The sequence below is a fragment of the Malaclemys terrapin genome, chromosome 5, assembly GCF_027887155.1.
Source record: "Malaclemys terrapin pileata isolate rMalTer1 chromosome 5, rMalTer1.hap1, whole genome shotgun sequence".
In the NCBI taxonomy this organism is placed as follows: Eukaryota; Metazoa; Chordata; order Testudines; family Emydidae; genus Malaclemys; species Malaclemys terrapin.
This window is the reverse complement of record NC_071509.1, coordinates 78,964,037-78,983,424: the sequence shown is the minus strand read 5'-3', so window position 1 is coordinate 78,983,424 and position 19,388 is coordinate 78,964,037. Positions and strand designations below refer to the sequence as shown.

General features: G+C 42.1%; 1 protein-coding gene across 9 annotated transcripts in view; it reads left to right on the top strand.

The window, feature by feature from the left end:
* The window catches only part of RAPGEF2 (Rap guanine nucleotide exchange factor 2), a 335,598-nt gene that overhangs the window by 280,562 nt on the left and 35,648 nt on the right, over window positions 1–19,388 (top strand). For all 9 annotated transcript variants that reach the window (XM_054030402.1, XM_054030403.1, XM_054030406.1 and 6 more), the window contains 8 exons: window positions 2,653–2,789; window positions 3,397–3,555; window positions 5,893–6,045; window positions 6,422–6,586; window positions 11,711–11,818; window positions 11,925–12,128; window positions 12,337–12,445; window positions 13,468–13,714. In XM_054030402.1, coding sequence (XP_053886377.1) covers window positions 2,653–2,789; window positions 3,397–3,555; window positions 5,893–6,045; window positions 6,422–6,586; window positions 11,711–11,818; window positions 11,925–12,128; window positions 12,337–12,445; window positions 13,468–13,714 — 1,282 coding nt within the window. The remainder of the gene's footprint in view (window positions 1–2,652; window positions 2,790–3,396; window positions 3,556–5,892; window positions 6,046–6,421; window positions 6,587–11,710; window positions 11,819–11,924; window positions 12,129–12,336; window positions 12,446–13,467; window positions 13,715–19,388) is intronic.

Genomic DNA, 19,388 nt, shown 5'->3' with positions numbered 1-19,388 from the left:
TGGATAACTAGCATAAATAATCATGCTAACAATAACAGTTATGCTGAAAACAAAATTAATGAAGCAACTCAATTTAATTTTAAACTAGATACTCCACTGACATGATATAGATTTTAGGTTGAAAATTAATGTCACAAAAATATACTATTAACGTAAAAGAGAAGCAAATATTCAGTTGGAGCACAAGGTTTTGAAAATAGCAAGATATGATTTAAGATATTCTTCTTCCACAGTACAAATGGGATTCTTGAATTTGTTGTGAGATATTTTTTTTAAGCTATTGGTTCCCAAGTATAGGGTTGCCAACTTTCTAATGTCTGAAAACTGGAGACACACACCCTGCTCCACCTCTTCCCCCAAGGTCCCACACATGCTTTCTCATCTCTCCCCATTTCCCCCATTGCTCACTGCTCTCCTCCCTCTCCCTTCCTCATCGCTTGATCCTCTCCACCTTCTCCCCCCACCCCCAAGATGGGCTCCCTCTGCTCCTGGGCTAGGATAGGAGCTGCAGCCTGTCTGCCCATCAGATGCAGGTAGGAAGTAGCCCTGGCAGAGCAGGGGCTGGCATGGGTTGATGACCAAGTGCCTCTCCCAATCCCCCATGGTAACTGGACTGTTGGCGTCCGATCGGTATATCTGACCTGACCAGCTTGTGCTTGGGGCGGCACCTGGAGGGGGGCGGCGCGGTGCGGTGCTCCGGCTCCGGCCGCCAGGGAGAGCGGGGCCACGGCCGGGGCTCGCCGCCCTCCCCGCGGCGCTCTGGCAACCTGCACTCCTGACCCCCTCCCGCGCCCCAACCTCCAGCCCCAGCCCTGAGCCCGCTCCTGTCCTCGGAACCCCTCGGTCCCAGCCTGGAGCACCCTCCTGCACCCCCAACCCCTCATCCCCAGCCCCACCCCAGAGTCCATACCCCCAGCCGGAGCCCCCGCCCCGCCCCCCGCATCCTAACCTCCAATTTTGTGAGCATTCATGGCCCGCCATACAATTTCCATACCTAGATGTGGCCCTCTGGCCAGAAAGTTTGCCCACCCCTGTCTTAATATAGCTTTAAATGTCCTTATTTGGACATTGGGTTTATATTAGTTATATATTATACTTTTTTGTTGTTTGGATCCAAGTGTCCTGTATACAGCTTAAGTGTAGGATACTGCCACAAAAATACTTCGTAAAACTGAATTTCTTCTGATTAAAAGAACCTAACATGGTTTTAATAGAACTTAGGGTTACCATATTTTGTGCCTCCAAATGGAGGACACTCCACGGGGCCTCAGCCCCGCCCCCAGCCCCGCCCATGCCCCCTCCCCAACTCCGCCCCCTCCCCAAAGTCTCCGCCCCCTCCCCTGCTTCCCGCGAATATTAAATTCGCGGGAAGCCTGAAGCTGGTAAGGGGGAGTGTGGGGGGAGCAGGCGCGGCCCAGGCTGGCCCCCCGGCGGCGCCAGCCTGGGTCGGCTCGGGCCCTGGGGTGCCAGCCCCGGCCGACCACCCCCAGCCCGCCCAGCACTGCCGGCCCCCGGCGGCCCAGCGCACCCCCCCCGCTATCCCGGACCGGCTCCCGGCCCCGCGCACCCCCCAGCGGCCCGGCCCCGCGACCCCGGACCGGCCCGCGGCCCCGCGCCTCCCCGGCTCCCCGCCCAGCCCCGCGGCCCGGCGCACCCCCCCGCTACCCTGGCCCGGCGCACCCCCCCGCTACCCCGGACCGGCTCCCCGCCCGGCCCCGCGGCCCGGCGCACCCCCCGCTACCCCGGACCAGCTCCCCGCCCGGCCCCGCGGCCAGGCGCACCCCCCCGCTACCCTGGACCGGCTCCCCGCCCGGCCCCGCGGCCAGGCGCACCCCCCGCTACCCTGGACCGGCTCCCCGCCCGGCCCCGCGGCCCGGCGCACCCCCCCCCCCGCTACCCCGGACTGGCTCGCGGCCCCGCGCACCCCCCCGCTACCCCGGACCGGCTCCCCGCCCGGCCCCGCGGCCCGGCGCACCCCCCCCCCGCTACCCCGGCTCGCGGCCCCGCGCACCCCCCCGCTACCCCGGCCCGGCTCGGGGCCCCGCGCACCCCCCCGCTACCCCGGCCCGCGGCCCGGCGCACCGCCCGGCTCCCGGCCCGGCACCGCGCCCCCGGCTCCCCGCCCGGCCCCGCGCCTGGCCCGGCACCATGCCCCCGGCCCCGCGACCCCAGCCCGGCCCCGCACCGGCCCGGCCAAAGAGGCCCCGCCCGAGCCCTCCATCCCTCCCTCCCGATTTTCCCGGACATGCCCAGCTTTTGGGGATTTCCCCCCGGACGGGGATTTGAACCCCCAAAAGCCGGACATGTCCGGGAAAATCCGGACGTATGGTAACCCTAATAGAACTATTACAATGGCTCTGTGGAGTCATTGTGATTTTATTGGATGTATTCAAGGCACATGGTTACATTACAATATTTTCATTATACTGGCTTTTACTTTACAGATCTTTCATTGATATTATAATAAGCTAGTCTGTCGCCAAAAAAACCCAAGTAATTATAACAGCTCTCTGTACATTATTTATCAGTATACAGACAGCATTGTACAGTAGTTTAACTTAAAGAACCCTGAAGCATTTCTCTGAAGAGCTGCCTTTACTTAGTTTTGTTGTTTTGATGTGTATGACTCAGTGGGCTTTTTTTCTCTTTCAGAACAACTATTGGAATTCATGCATCAGTTGCCTGCTTTTGCCAACATGACAATGTCAGTGAGGAGAGAACTTTGTGCTGTGATGGTATTTGCAGTTGTGGAGAGGGCAGGAACCATAGTACTAAATGATGGGGAAGAGGTCAGTGGAATTTGCTTTGAATCTTCTTTTGTGCAGACGTCAGAAAATCTGGAAACGTTTATTTTGAAGTTTGGAAATTAATTTCTAGTTGCTGGAAAGTAGCACTAGGAAGTAATTTGTTTGTATGCCTCTTTTGTGTTGTGTTGATTATGGTTTATTCAGTTCAATTTGCAAATGATTTTTCAGTTTAAACACCCAGATCAATTTACAAGATACATGCAATAGAACTTAAGAAAATTTTCTCAATAAAGGCTATACAAACACATGTATTGTTAATGATCAGAGCCGATTTCAAATGATTTTTATTTTTGATCTTTCAGTATGGTTTAAATACTGCCAAGGGTTTTATGAATTGTATAGGTTTTATAATTCCAAGAGTTTATTAAAGGCTAAATATTAGATTCCTTAAGGAGATGGAAGGAATTATAATTTTTCAGATAAACTAGTTCATCCTCCTCCTTTCTTGTTTTCATAAATAGTTGCTAAAAATAAACTAACTTTTAAAAAATGTATAAGCAATTCTGGGAATAGTGTTTATACAGTACCATGCTAAAATGCTAAGTGGGTGATCGTTCTTTTCACCTATCCTGTACTGTTCGATTTCTAGCTGGACTCCTGGTCAGTTATATTGAATGGTTCTGTGGAAGTGACATATCCCGATGGAAGAACAGAGATACTGTGTATGGGAAACAGTTTTGGTGTTTCCCCTACCATGGACAAGGAATACATGAAAGGAGTGATGAGAACCAAAGTGGATGACTGCCAGGTAGAGTATTTTACTCCATATATATTTGCAAAACACAATTATAAATTATATAGTACTGTCTTTACAACATACCTGCATTTTAAAAAGTGTTTGTGGCAGAGTTCATGTTAAGTTTATCTGGTAGGGTGCAGAGACAGGCCTTGGAATTGTTCTATAGAGTAATTTTATCAGGGATATTTTCTCTCCAATACATTTTATTCAAAAATTAACTTCCTTCTTTTCTTTCATTTTAAATGCAAGAATGGCTTTGTGCTGAGTTGGGGCAATGTCTTTGAGCACATTTCTAATAGTTCATTGACAAAGGTGAAATAGAGTATTCTGTTTAGTGGTGTGTGCTGGAAATTTGTTATTAATTACGAAATGACCTGAAAAAAACTAAATTCATTTTGAATTATATTGGGGCAAAATATAAAGGTAACACATGAGTTCATCAAAGCAATCAATCAGAAGTCTCAAACACACAATGTCAGAGGACCCATCAAGAAAAAGCAGCATAATTTATCACTATCCTTATGTTTGGTTAATATGATTGCAAATGAAATGTCAGTTCAGTTTTTGGTAATTGTTCATAAAAAAAATGATTCTAGTTCAAATTAGAGCTTGACATCCCCAGGTAATAAAATTAAATGCACAGCTACTGCATGAATGGATTTATGTGACCAAAAGCCCAGGAGAAAAACATCTGGGTCTAAAAGAAAAAAGGATTTATGGTTCCGTTTGGACCATTTGTCAAATTATTTTACTTCTAGTGAATTTCCGGAGATATGCCAATTGTCCAGTGGCAACGGTCTGATATTTTGACTAATGTAAAGGGTAAAGGGTTATATCTAAATTATCCAAGTGCATTACTAGTGGTGTTAATGTATTTATATAGCACTTTTGTTGCTGGCTTAAATATAAGTTGAGATTCTTTTGATTTCTTTCATAAGTGGCATTTTCCCTTAAAATGCTGCATATTAAACAGATAGATGTCTTATGTTGAAAGGGAATGATCCATGTTGGAATGTAAATGTTTTCATCTAAAAGTACCGTATATACTCATTCATAAGCAGAATTTTTTTTAGTAAAAAAGGGAAGCACCAGAGAAGGGGGTCGGCTTATGAACGGGTATAGAGAGGGAGAGGTGGGACACAGCCCCTCCTCTCAACAGAGGGAGCAAGGAGAGGCAGTACAGCCAGAAGGGAAGAGGCGGGGCCACGCTGCTCTCCCCCCAGCCTCCAAAGCAGCTGGCAAGCTGCAGCCGTGCCACTCGGCCCCGCCCCCCAGAGCAGGCTGTGGCCAAGCTGCCCAGCCCGCCGGAACACACTATGGCCATGCCGCCCGACCCAGGCCTCTGGAAAATGCTGTGGCCGCGCCATCCAATCTGGCCTGCCGGAGCAGCTCCAGCCAGGCCAGAGGCATCCTCCCCAGATAAGGTGGTAAGGGATGGGATGGGGAGAGTGTGACTAGGGGTGGGGTCATGTGAGGGGTGGTCACAGGGGTTACTCCCCTGACCTCCAGCTTCTCCCACCACCAAAACATTTCCCCACCAGTTGCTGTCCCGGCCCGTCAGGGTAAGCAGCTAGCGTGCCGGGACACTTTGTTTACTTAGGTTTACCTCTGTGCCTGCAGACGCTCGAGGTAAACAAACCATCTTGGCCTACCAGCGGCTTATCCTGATGGCCCAGGAGCCAAAGTTTGCTGACCCCTGAATCATAGGGTCGGCTTATGAGCGGGTTATAAAAATTTTCCATTTTTACTTATCCATCTTGGGGGGGGGGTCAGCTTATAAATGAACCGGCTTATGATAGAGTATATATGATAATTATTTTCTGTGTATCTATGCTACTCATAAATTAGAATGGTAGAATTTTCTTAATGGCTGGCTTAATATATTTATGATTACTCAAAGAACAAAAGTGAAAGTTTGTTTACCCATAGCAATAGTGGTACCATAATTATGGATAGGGTTTTCCTTCCGTTGTTCCCTTTTTAAATGGCTCTGAAGAGGAGGAGGAGCAGGAAGAGGTTTCCTTGAGGAAAATTTTACAAGTGGGATTTACTTTTATTGGCAGAGAAAATGCAACTATATGAATATTCTATGGAGATATTAAATCATCTTGAATCGATGAATCTTGCACTCTCCTGAGGCAAAAATTATAGTGGAATTTATCACACTTGCTTATTCAGCTGTTTACTACAGCAGAGCTATTAGAAAGACAATTTTGGCCATCCATGGCCTGAGAAGTTACTTTATCTTCAGTAATCATAGAATACTTGTATTTTAAGTCCAGACAGTTTTTCTGAGGTCTCAGAACTCTGTACCTTTTAATATTTATGCCTGATGATTCTTTCCAGTTTGTCTGCATAGCCCAACAAGATTACTGCCGCATCCTCAATCAAGTGGAAAAAAACATGCAGAAGGTAGAAGAGGAGGGGGAGATTGTTATGGTGAAGGAGCACAGGGAGCTTGATCGCACTGGAACAAGAAAGGGTCACATTGTCATCAAGGTAAAAAAAAAAAAAACAACAACAACCAGATGCTTTGTAGATTTGTATGAGCTCTTCCTTGGTGACCCAAGTCCAGAATTAGTTCAGCCATATATTTGAAATACAAGCTTTCCAAAGATTCTTAAATAAAAGAGCTAAAAAGCTATTCAAAATTAAACACAAAAAAATTGCTGTTTTTTCAGGGTCCTTTGATTGTTTTAATTTAGTAAAGTTTATCAATCTCTTTATTACAATGGTCAAGCTATTTTTTATTGTTTAACACATTGGTGACTAGATAGGCTTAATGATACTATTACGTTTAGTGTACCATCAAGATGTTAGATGAAAATAAAAAAGCATTCATGCTAGTTAATAATTAAGCTTTTATTTGTTATAGGGAACATCAGAAAGGTTAACAATGCATTTGGTGGAAGAGCACTCAGTGGTGGATCCAACATTTATAGAGGATTTCCTTTTGACCTACAGGACCTTTCTTTCCAGCCCAATGGAAGTGGGCAAGAAATTGTTGGAGTGGTTCAATGACCCTAGCCTCAGGGATAAGGTTGAAAAAATGACTACTTAAAACTTACGATTGTGAACTCATGTGTATTTAAATACAAATTATTAAGAGATAAATAAAAATTACAAAAATATTTGTAGCTTTAAACCAGAATAACTGGATTTGGTCGAACAACCAGCTAATAGTATATGAGGAAATGTTGGTTGTAGAAAATGTATGCTAAATCAGGCGAATAGTTATTAAAAAAGTGTAAAGCACTACCGTTAAACACTAAAGGGGGAGCGTGGGAGGTATTTTATCACTCATGTACCCATACTTCAGTCAACTCTGTATATTAAATAATTGGTTGTAGAAGTATCAATCCTCTTTTTAAAATCCTCAGTATTTCAGTAGACTATAGTCATAGAATCATAGAAGATTAGGGTTGGAAGAGACCTCAGGAAGTCATCTAGTCCAACCCCCTGCTCAAAGCGGGACCAGCACCAACTAAATCATCCCAGCCATGGTTTTGTCAAGCCGGGCCTTAAAAACCTCTAAGGACACCTCCCTAGGTAGCCCATTCCAGTGCTTCACCACTCTCCTACTGCAATAGTGTTTCCTAATATTCAACCTAGACCTCCCCTACTGTAACTTGAGACCGTTGTTCCTTGTTCTGTCATCTGCCACCACTGAGAACAGCCAAACTCCATCCTCTTTGGAACCCCCCTTCCGGTAGTTGAAGGCTGCTATCAAATCCACCCCCCCCACTCTTCTCTTCTGCAGACTAAACAAGCCCAGTTCCCTCAGCCTCTCCTCGTAAGTCATGTGCCCCAGCCCCCTGATCACTTTCGTTGCCCTCTGCTGGATTCTCTCCATTTGTCCACATCCTTTCTGTAGTGGGGGTCCCAAAACTGGACACAATACTCCAGATGTGGCCTCTCCAGTGCGGAATACAGGTGAATAATCACTTCCCTCGATCTGCTGCAATGCTCCTACTAGTGCAGCCCAATATACCATTAGCCTTCTTGGCAACAAGGGCACACTGCTAACTCATATCCAGCTTCTCATCCACTGTAGTCCCCAGCCTATAGCGGTGCATGGGATTCTTCCATCCTAAGAGCAGAACTCTGCACTTGTCCTTGTTGAACCTCATCAGATTTCTTTTGGCCCAATCCTCCAATTTGTCTAGGTCACCCTGGACCTATCCCTACCCTCCAGCATATCTACCTCTTCCTCCAGCTTAGTGTCATCCGCGAACTTGCTGAGGGTGCAATCTATCCCATTGTCCAGATCATTAATAAAGATGTTGAAGAAAACCGGCCCCAGGACCGACCCCTGGGGGCAGTCCAATATAATTCTGTGGTAACTTAGGGCCTAAATCTATGGCAGGAAATATTTCCTTGTTTTCTGTGCACAATAATGGTTTAATGCAATTTGGCAAACACTTTCTTCTAACATTTTTCTTAAATATAAATAAAAGCAGAAAGACACCAGGCTTGATTCTCCCTTCACTTCACATGGTGAAAATTGGGGTAGCTCCATTGAAATCAAGAGTATAAAGTTGGAGAATCTGGTCCACCATATCCAATTATATATAGGGCAGATAACACTGTTTACAGTTAAGTCTGCGGCACTTCACTTTATAAAATCCTGTTTTCAGTTGCTTATAATTTTGCCAAACTTTAACTGTTTGGGTGAAATTGCGTATGCCAGATATTTACCTCAGGCTGTTTTTGTTGTTTGTTTGTTTTTAGGGGAGGTTGCGGGGGTAAGTGGGGGAGGAAGAATTTCATCTAAAACAGTTCAGTTGTTTCTGTAAATGAGGTTAGAGAAAATACATTGTTTGCCCATGTTAAAAAATTAGGATGAACTTTTCTTTAAGCAGGTCTAGTCATCCGTTCTCCCTCCCCCCCCCCCCCCCCCCACCACCACCACCACCCCGCACAACTTTAGATCAGGGACTTGAAATTTGCCATGAAATTTGGTCAGCCTTCATGTGAGGGATGTGGCTTTTGCTGTCCCATGAAAATCCACCCCAGAATTTTAATATGATTTGCTTAAGCTCCAATGCCACATTCCCAGAAGATTCCCTCTGCACTGAGTGAGCTCCAGGCCAGGGCTGAGCAGGACTTTTTCTGCAGTTGGCAACAGAATTGAAAACAATGAACCCATCTCTTCTGGGTGCTCAGTAACCACCACCTACTGAAGCCCAGACAGTGTGGAGGAGGAAGGTTCTCTATTCAAATGCAGAGGGGGCAAGAGCCAGACCTGGAGGGAGAGGAGCAAAGGTGAGTAGATTAGGACAGGGACACCTGGGAGTTAGGGCAGACTGAGCTTGGACACATGAAGAGAGGAGATGGAAAATGGAACTGAGAATTGGGCTAAGGAGACTGGGACTGGGAGCCAGTTGGGGAGAGAGGGTACAAGGGGGGTGAATTAAGGTTGAACCAAACAATTTTTGGTAATTTTTGGTAGCTTGACTTTGCAACCTTAATATTCTTTGACTATAACAGGGTTAAAAAAAGAACGAGATAAATTCATGGAGGATTGGTCCATCAATGACTATTAGCCAGGGTGGGTGGGAATGGTGTACCTACCCTCTGTTTGCCAGTAGCTGGGAATGAGCGACACGGGATGGATCACTTGATGATTACCTGTTCTGTTCATTCCCTCCTGGCATTGACCACTGTCGGAAGACAGGATATTGGGCTAGATTGACCTTTGGTCTGACCCAGTATGGCCGTTCTTATGTTATGTTCTTCGAACATAGGGATTTTTTTAATGTGTAATATATGTATATACCCCTTTTGTCCATCAGTAGACAGCTCTTTTCAGTGTAATGTCTATTTTGTCAGTAACTTACGACATCCACTGTGATTTCTGTATTGAGATTGTCATTATAGCATATTTCAACACTAGTTCCTTCTCTATCCCAAACCTACACTTATATGTCTTTTCCCTCTTCTTTCCCCCCTTTTTCTTTCTATCTCATTCTGTTGCCTCCTCTATATTAATTGAAGGGGGGGAAAATTGTTATACAATTTTTTTACTGTGCATTGTCTTACATACTTATCCCCCTAATCTGTAACCATACATTTTGTCATTTAAATTTATTCTAATAAATAAATTGAAACCCTTTAATAAAAGGTCCTTGTTATACTCTGCATAATAACCTTTTCATAAAAAAATCAACTTTGATACTGGAAACTTGTCCTTTCTTGTCCAATAATAGTTTAGCATACTACTGTTTAGTATTATGAAAGCAATATAAAATTTCTTCCCATCTAACCTCATTGAACACAGATCAAAAAAAAGTTTTAAATAGCCATTTAAAATATAAAATATATTTAATGAAAGTAGAATATAACTCTTCTCCCCTCCCAAAATAAATTAAAGAAAAAATAAATTAAAACATGCTGTTTATGATGACCTGGAGTTGCCATATTAATCTCTTCAAATGTGAGATTAAATAATGGCTTACATTGCAGTAAGAGTAGCTCAAATTTTGAACAGGGAGGTGGGGGAGATTAAAAAAAAAATAATTCCAAGCCTTAGAATAGAACTAGGAATTTTGTGTAAATGGCCCATTCTGCAGTGATTGTAGGATAGGAAAGTAATTTCATGAAATCATGGAGCACCACAGGCGCTGATTATACTTCAGTGTCAGAAAGGAAAGCTGTGAAATCTTCAGCTCAACAGATTCTGTCGTCCTCCGACCATGCCACACCGAATAAAAAATAAAACCACTAAAATTTAGATTAGTGTTCTAAAAGATTTTGTAAAGCAGTTTCTTATATGCTTTTGTACAATAGTTTTCAAATAAAAAAAATAAACCTTAGATTCTGTGGCTACTTATATTTACAACATAGAAATGCCAAGTTTTGTTCAGTTAAAACAATGAATTATATATCCATAAAATTTCAAAAAGATTTAACCCACCTGTAAGTGTGACTTGTTTTAAAAATAAATCTGAAAAGCATGGCTGTGGATTGTTAAGGCTACAATCCTGTCCTTATCCCACATCGTTTGCTTAGGAACTGCAGCACACATGTGCAATTATCTCATTGTTAGGAACCCCTAAAATAGTTAATTAGTCTCAAGTGTTATGAATTTGAGCTATTATGGTAAATTTGCTTGCTTTTGTAGATAAGTAGGAATCTACTTGAGGACGCTGAGAATCCTTAACACAATAGACCATACAGCTCCAATTCATGTCAAGATCTATTTGTAGATGCTTTAATCTCAGATCATTGACACAAAAGTGGCTTTGGTACTGTGTAAGTACATGTAAGTGGCAGTTGTATTGTCTTCACATGATTAAAATCTGCACAAGTTTTTATTAATGAAAAGCTGCTATTGGTGATGCTTAGTATTTTTTTTCTCAGTAACTCACTTTGTCAACATGACAGAAGTAATACAGTCATCATTTTGGTTACTATTTTGCATTTTAAGAACATAAAATATGTTGATTGAACCAAATCTGGTTTTAAATCAATGGGGAGAAAATGCTGCTGACTGAAACTTCATAGGTCAAGTTGCAGGATAGAGTAAAAGTTTACAGGTAGCTGTATTGTACTTGAATTCCTGACAGATGTTTAGCTATAGTGGTGCTGCCAGAAGGGAGTCTTTTCTGTAGTATAGTCTTAAATTGTAGTTTTAAAATATGGGAAGTCAGAAAGATAAAGTAAGAAAGCAACCCAACCCCTGTTGTAAAGATGACCATTAAGAATAAATTCATTCACTAGTAAAGTTAATTTATCTCTTCTGCCTTTTGTAAAGACCTATTTTACACACTCTTACAGAGGCACACTCCTTATGACGTTAATGGCTTTTTTGTCTAAAGGCTAGAGAATTCTTGTTTGTATACATGTCAGGAATTGCAGTGAACTGTGTAAATGCAGACTTAATTTTCTACCCTCTGACAAGTTTGATGTAACTAACCAGCATTACAATTTTGAACAACTGTGAACTTTCCAAGCACAGTTTTAGGTGTTTGCTCATTTTACGACTCCTTGGAGACCTGCTGGTAAAATGTTGTGTCAGTGGAGTTGGCCTTGAGCAAAATTCTCAGTTTTCACAACTAAAATACATGGAAACTGAAAAATAACCTGTTTAAAAGCTTTAGAAATAGAATTGTTCTCTGAATGTGTACCAGGATAAAGTTTTATATTATTAATTGACTTACAGGTTACACGGGTAGTATTGTTGTGGGTGAACAATCACTTCAATGATTTTGAAGGAGATCCTGCTATGACTCGATTTCTAGAGGAATTTGAGAACAATCTGGAAAGAGAGGTAAGAATAATGGGGTTTTGTAAGGAAAAGAATTTGGGAAGGAGGAGTATTCAGGCTATTCTGTATATTTATGTCATTATTATGCTACTTTTTTCCCCCTCTGCAGAAAATGGGTGGACATCTGAGGCTATTAAATATTGCATGTGCTGCTAAAGCTAAACGAAGATTGATAACATTAACAAAGCCATCTCGAGAAGCCCCTTTGCCTTTTATCTTGCTGGGAGGGTCAGAAAAGGGATTTGGAATCTTTGTTGACAGTGTGGATTTAGGTAGCAAAGCCACAGAAGCAGGCTTGAAACGTGGTGACCAGGTACATAATTTCAAAGTTTTACAAGTATATACTTGAAATTTCAGTGTCTTTGGTTGAGCTATTTTATTCCTTTTTTCCCCCATGAGTGCTGTCATATAGAGCTACAATGTAACTTGCTGCATACATCTTTGTACATTGAGACAGAGATTCTCATGTTTCTGTTTGTCATTAAATAAAAATAGTAAATTGTCGTTTTTACATTTTTTAGATACTGGAGGTGAATGGTCAAAACTTTGAAAACATTCAGCTGTCAAAAGCCATGGAAATTCTTAGAAATAATACTCATTTATCTATCACTGTGAAAACCAACTTATTTGGTAGGTTTGAGTACACCTTTTTCTTTTTGTTTTACTCTAGTAATCCTATATTCAATCTTTCAGATTAATCTTTTAGTTTTGTTTGAGTGTTATGTACACATAATGTGTGGAAGTAATTTATAATGAAGAAAGAAAAATTAGTAATTAAAGCATTTGAGTTAGGGATGGGAAGACCACAAAATGAGTTTTAGGTACCCAAAGCATTTTATAACACAATTTTTTTTTTAATTATCTTTAGTGGAAATTGCTGAGAGAAAACACAACTAATTTTTAGATTAATTTACATTACAGTTGTAAAAAATGTAAATTATCTCACATATGAAGAGGTTATACTCTCACTTTCTGAGTTTTTAAGGCCAACAGGAACCACTGTAATCCTCTAGTCTGACCTCCTAACGTGTATATACACAAACATTCCTGGATATGGACCTGTCTTGGAACTTGGATGATCTGTCTTCATTTCATTTGTCTTTGCCTTCTCTTTTTGTATTTGGCCTGGCTCACATTCTCTCAGTCCTCACCTAAAGTAAATGCACTCGAGCCATATGAGCCTACCTATGGAAAAAATGAACTCTTACTCACTCATTTTCCCCACTTGCAAATCCCAGTCGCAAACATCTAACGTCTAGTGGTACATGGATATCATCTCTCACTTCCATCAGAAATTAATAATTTAAAGTCTGATCCTGTCTGATCCTTACGACTGAGTGCATTGATTTCAAAAGGACTATTTTGGGGATTCAGCACTATACCCAGCAGTAAGCCCTTGTAGGATCAGGCTCCTTCACTTGTATGCTTCTATTTTATTATGACCAAGGATAGATATTCTATTCAGATTTTTAAAATGAGTATGTACACATTTTTTCATTAAAATTAAGGCTGTTTTTAAAATGATTGATAGAATTTGCTGAGCAGACTTTTCTATAATGTTTAACAGTAGATTGGCATGGTGCTTTATACTTTTCTTCGTACTCAGAATTTTCTTTTAAAATACGCTGTTTATCCTTTTTCTTCCTGTGCAGTTTTTAAAGAACTTCTAACAAGATTGTCAGAGGAGAAAAGAAATGGTGCTCCCCATCTACCTAAAATTGGTGATATTAAAAAGGCCAGTCGTTACTCCATCCCAGACCTTGCTGTTGATGTGGAGCAGGTGATAGGACTAGAAAAAGTAAATAAGAAAAGTAAAGCCAACACTGTTGGAGGGAGAAACAAACTAAAGAAGATACTTGACAAAACTCGAATCAGTATCCTGCCTCAGAAACCATACAAGTGAGCATTTCTTAATCTCCTCTAAAATGTTTTTTTTTAAACTGTTGAATTGTTGATATAGAAGGATATAGATCTGTTAAGACAAAAATGTTAAATTTGCAAAAATGTAGGTGGTTCTTTTCTCGATGAACTGTGCCTGGTTAACTAAGATATTTGGGTTGGTTACTCTTCCTTTTGGAAAAGTACCTGCCCACTTTGTGTACGTCCTCATCACCTTAGGTATCAGAATGCTAATACTATATAAGCATACAAGCTTATATGACTGTTCTCCATCCCTTCCTCCTAAACACTGTTGTGGTGTGTGCTTCATATTTCTTCTATGTACTCCTTTTCTTCTGTCTCCTTAGCTACATTGAGTTACTTCTTGAGTTACTCTCAGGAAAAGCAGTTGCAAAAATGTGGCAAACATCTTGCTTGTAACATAGCAGATTTGGTCTGTCTGGTGGAATGGAGTTTCACAGTTGTGGGCAAACCCAGGGCTGAGAAGGTAAAATTCTCCTATCAATATTCACAGCTGTTACACATGCTGGAATCAGGAATGGTGATGTTAAGTTTCTGTTCTCATCAGTGCACTGCAGGTTTGAAAAATTGTTTTACATCAGTTAGGATTTTCTGCTAAGTTGAATATTAACAAGGCAAAAAGAAGAACAGGAGTATTTGTGGCACCTTAGAGACTAACAAATTTATTAGAGCATAAGCTTTCGTGGACTACAGCCCACTTCTTCGGATGCATATAGAATGGAACATATATTGAGGAGATATATATACACACATACAGAGAGCATAAACAGGTGGGAGTTGTCTTACCAACTCTGAGAGGCCAATTAATTAAGAGAAAAAAACTTTTGAAGTGATAATCAAGCTAGCCGAGTACAGACAGTTTGATAATAAGTGTGAGAGTACTTACAAGGGGAGATAGAGTCAATGTTTGTAATGGCTCAGCCATTCCCAGTCCTTATTCAAACCGGAGTTGATTGTGTCTAGTTTGCATATCAATTCTAGCTCAGCAGTCTCTCTTTGGAGTCTGTTTTTGAAGTTTTTCTGTTGTAATATAGCCACCCGCAGGTCTGTCACTGAATGACCAGACAGGTTAAAGTGTTCTCCCACTGGTTTTTGAGTATTTTGATTCCTGATGTCAGATTTGTGTCCATTAATTCTTTTGCGTAGAGACTGTCCGGTTTGGCCAATGTACATGGCAGAGGGGCATTGCTGGCACATGATGGCATATATCACATTGGTAGATGTGCAGGTGAACGAGCCCCTGATGGTATGGCTGATGTGATTAGGTCCTATGATGATGTCACTTGAATAGATATGTGGACAGAGTTGGCATCGGGGTTTGTTACAAGGATAGGTTCCTGGGTTAGTGGTTTTGTTCAGTGATGTGTGGTTGCTGGTGAGTATTTGCTTTAGGTTGGGGGGTTGTCTGTAAGCGAGGACAGGTCTGTCTCCCAAGATCTGTGAGAGTAAAGGATCATCTTTCAGGATAGGTTGTAGATCTCTGATGATGCGCTGGAGAGGTTTTAGTTGGGGGCTGAAGGTGACAGCTAGTGGTGTTCTGTTATTTTCTTTGTTGGGCCTGTCTTGTAGGAGGTGACTTCTGGGTACTCGTCTGGCTCTGTCAATCTGTTTTTTCACTTCAGCAGGTGGGTATTGTAGTTTTAAGAATGCTTGATAGAGATCTTGTAGGTGCTTGTCTCTATCCGAGGGATTGGAGCAAATGCGGTTATATCTTAGAGCTTGGCTGTAGACAATGGATCGTGTGGTGTGTCCTGGATGGAAGCTGGAGGCATGTAGGTAAGTGTAGCGGTCAGTAGGTTTCCGGTATAGGGTGGTATTGATGTGACCATCGCTTATTAGCACAGTAGTGTCCAGGAAATGGACCACTTGTGTGGATTGATCTAGGCTGAGGGTGATGGTGGGATGGAAATTATTGAAATCATGGTGAAATTCCTCAAGGGCTTCTTTTCCATGGGTCCAGATGATGAAGATGTCATCAATGTAGCGCAAGTAGAGTAGGGGCGTTAGGGGACGAGAGCTAAGGAAGCGTTGTTCTAAGTCAGCCATAAAAATGTTGGCATATTGTGGGGCCATGCGGGTACCCATAGCAGTGCCGCTGACTTGAAGGTATATATTGTCCCCAAATGTGAAATAGTTGTGGGTGAGGACAAAATCACAAAGTTCAGCCACCAGGTTAGCTGTGACATTATCAGGGATACTGTTCCTGATAGCTTGTAGTCCATCTTTGTGTGGAATATTGGTGTAGAGGGCTTCTACCTCCATAGTGGCCAGGATGGTGTTTTCTGGAAGATCACCGATGGATTGTAGTTTCCTCAGGAAGTCAGTGGTATCTCGAAGATAGCTGGGAGTGCTGGTAGCGTAGGGTCTGAGGACAGAGTCTACATAACCAGACAAGCCTGATGTTAGGGTGCCAATGCCTGAGATGATGGGGCGTCCAGGATATCCAGGTTTATGGACAACCCCCCAACCTAAAGCAAATACTCACCAGCAACCACACATCACTGAACAAAACCACTAACCCAGGAACCTATCCTTGTAACAAACCCCGATGCCAACTCTGTCCACATATCTATTCAAGTGACATCATCATAGGACCTAATCACATCAGCCATACCATCAGGGGCTCGTTCACCTGCACATCTACCAATGTGATATATGCCATCATGTGCCAGCAATGCCCCTCTGCCATGTAAATTGGCCAAACCGGACAGTCTCTACGCAAAAGAATTAATGGACACAAATCTGACATCAGGAATCAAAATACTCAAAAACCAGTGGGAGAACACTTTAACCTGTCTGGTCATTCAGTGACAGACCTGCGGGTGGCTATATTACAACAGAAAAACTTCAAAAACAGACTCCAAAGAGAGACTGCTGAGCTAGAATTGATATGCAAACTAGACACAATCAACTCCGGTTTGAATAAGGACTGGGAATGGCTGAGCCATTACAAACATTGACTCTATCTCCCCTTGTAAGTACTCTCACACTTATTATCAAACTGTCTGTACTCGGCTAGCTTGATTATCACTTCAAAAGTTTTTTTCTCTTAATTAATTGGCCTCTCAGAGTTGGTAAGACAACTCCCACCTGTTTATGCTCTCTATATGTGTGTATATATATCTCCTCAATATATGTTCCATTCTATATGCATCCGAAGAAGTGGGCTGTAGTCTACGAAAGCTTATGCTCTAATAAATTTGTTAGTCTCTAAGGTGCCACAAGTACTCCTGTTCTTCTTTTTGCGGATACAGACTAACACGGCTGTTACTCTGAAACCTGAGGTTATGTGGCAAGTGATGTTGCTTTTCCACAATTTCAGCCTTTGCACGTCGACGGAAGCAATCTATGTAGAAATCCAGTCTGTTGTTTTGACTGTCTGGAGGAGTCCACGCAGAATCCTTTTTTTTGTAGTGCTGGTAGGGAGGATTCTGTGGGTTAGTATGCTGTTCAGAGGTATGTTGGAAATATTCTCTGAGTCGGAGACGTCGAAAGTAGGATTCTAGGTCACCGCAGAACTGTATCATATTCATGGGTCTGGAGGGACAAAAGGAGAGGCCCCGAGATAGGACAGACTCTTCTGCTGGGCTAAGAGTATAGCTGGAAAGATTAACAATATTGCTGGGTGGGTTAAGGGAACTACTGTTATGGCTGCTTGTGGCATGTAGCAGTTTAGATAGTTTAATGTCCTTTTTCCTTTGTAGAGAGGCAAAGTTTGTCTTGTAAATGGCTTGTCTAGTTTTTGTAAAGTTTATCCATGAGGAAGTTTGTGTGGAAGGTTGGTTTCTTATGAGAGTATCCAGTTCTGAGAGCTCATTCTTAATCTTTCCCTGTTTGCTGTATAGGATGCTGATCAGGTGGTTTCGCAGTTTCTTTGAGAGTGTGTGACACAGTCTCTCAGCATAGTCTGTGTGATATGTAGATTGTAATGGATTTTTTACCTTTAGTCCTTTTGGTATGATGTCCATCTGCTTGCATTTGGAAAGGAAGATGTCTGTCTGTATCTGTACGAGTTTTTTCATGAGGTTGATGGATTTCCATTCCATACGGCTAAATGCAGTGCCTTGCATAATGACAGGTTTCAGAGTAGCAGCCGCGTTAGTCTGTATCCGCAAAAAGAAGAACAGGAGTACTTGTGGCACCTTAGAGACTAACAAATTTATTAGAGCATAAGCTTTCGTGGACTACAGCCCACTTCTTCGGATGCATATAGAATGGAACATTGACTGGGAATGGCTGAGCCATTACAAACATTGAATCTATCTCCCCTTGTAAGTATTCTCACACTCCTTAACTGTCTGTACTGGGCTAGCTTGATTATCACTTCAAAAGTTTTTTTCTCTTAATTAATTGGCCTCTCAGAGTTGGTAAGACAGCTCCCACCTGTTTATGCTCTCTGTATGTGTGTATATATATCTCCTCAATATATGTTCCATTCTATATGCATCCGAAGAAGTGGGCTGTAGTCCACGAAAGCTTATGCTCTAATAAATTTGTTAGTCTCTGAGGTGCCACAAGTACTCCTGTTCTTCTTTTTGCAGATACAGACTAACACGGCTGCTACTCTGAAATTAACAAGGCAGTATCTTATGGAGCTAAGTTTGTTTTTTAGAGAGAATAGGTGGGCAAACAAATGGTTTGCAATTGACTCATAGCAGCTGAACAAGTTGTAGATTTCTCTAACCCATTGGCCTAATGTGATCTGCACACTACCATGTGGGAGATCAAATTACCATCCCCAAACCAAATTTTCAACCCAGGTACTTCAGTGGAGTTGGACATGATTACACAAAGACTAAATTTGATCCCCCCAGTCTCTCTTGCCATAGACTGGCATGGGACCTTTTAGAAATGGTGTGTTTAGATTCTAGATAAAAGGAATGTGTTGTGCTGGTAAACAACTGTGTGTTTGGCCAATTGAGGAATGAGTTGGACATTGTTTTATGGGAGTCTCTTCCAATTTTTCTCAGTAGAAGTCTGGGGAGCCTAATGGTGACCCGTGAAGATAGGGGGTAGGAAGATGAGCACAATGAAACACCAACCGTCCACGTCTCCAGCCAAGGAGCTTTTGTGGGGTCCCAGATGAATAGATGATCCAGTGGAACCAATATTTCCTATTGTAGAACCATTTTTCTCTTCTGTAGCCCATAGGAAGGCTGTGTTTCTGCCCACAGTAATGGAGAGGATAATTGGTGCTCAGATTTTTTACTTCAGTAGTAATAACTGAGAACAGAACTGCTTCAATTAATGTTTAGGTATTAAAAACTAACAAACACTATGTAATTAGTGAAGATGCTATTGGCAGCAAGGGAAGAGAGAACAACATTATTTGCTTTATAAATGAACAAATTATAAAATGCAAATAGTGTATAATTTTAAAATGAATTTGTCTTGAAAATGGAGGTAGGCCACTGAAATTAAGGTTTCAGATATTTTAAAAGCAATGTGTGCTGTTGAAGTAAAGCTTGGTAATCTTTTGTAATGATAGTTAATGGTCTTTTATTGTGTTCACCCTTCCAGTCCTTGTGTTAAAATAAGATTTACAGTAGAAATTAGCATCTTTGATTCCTGTGGATGAAATGAAATGTGTAAATCCTTATAAAAAGAGCCTCATTTAATATTATCTGACTCTTAACTATTTCTCATTCTCTAT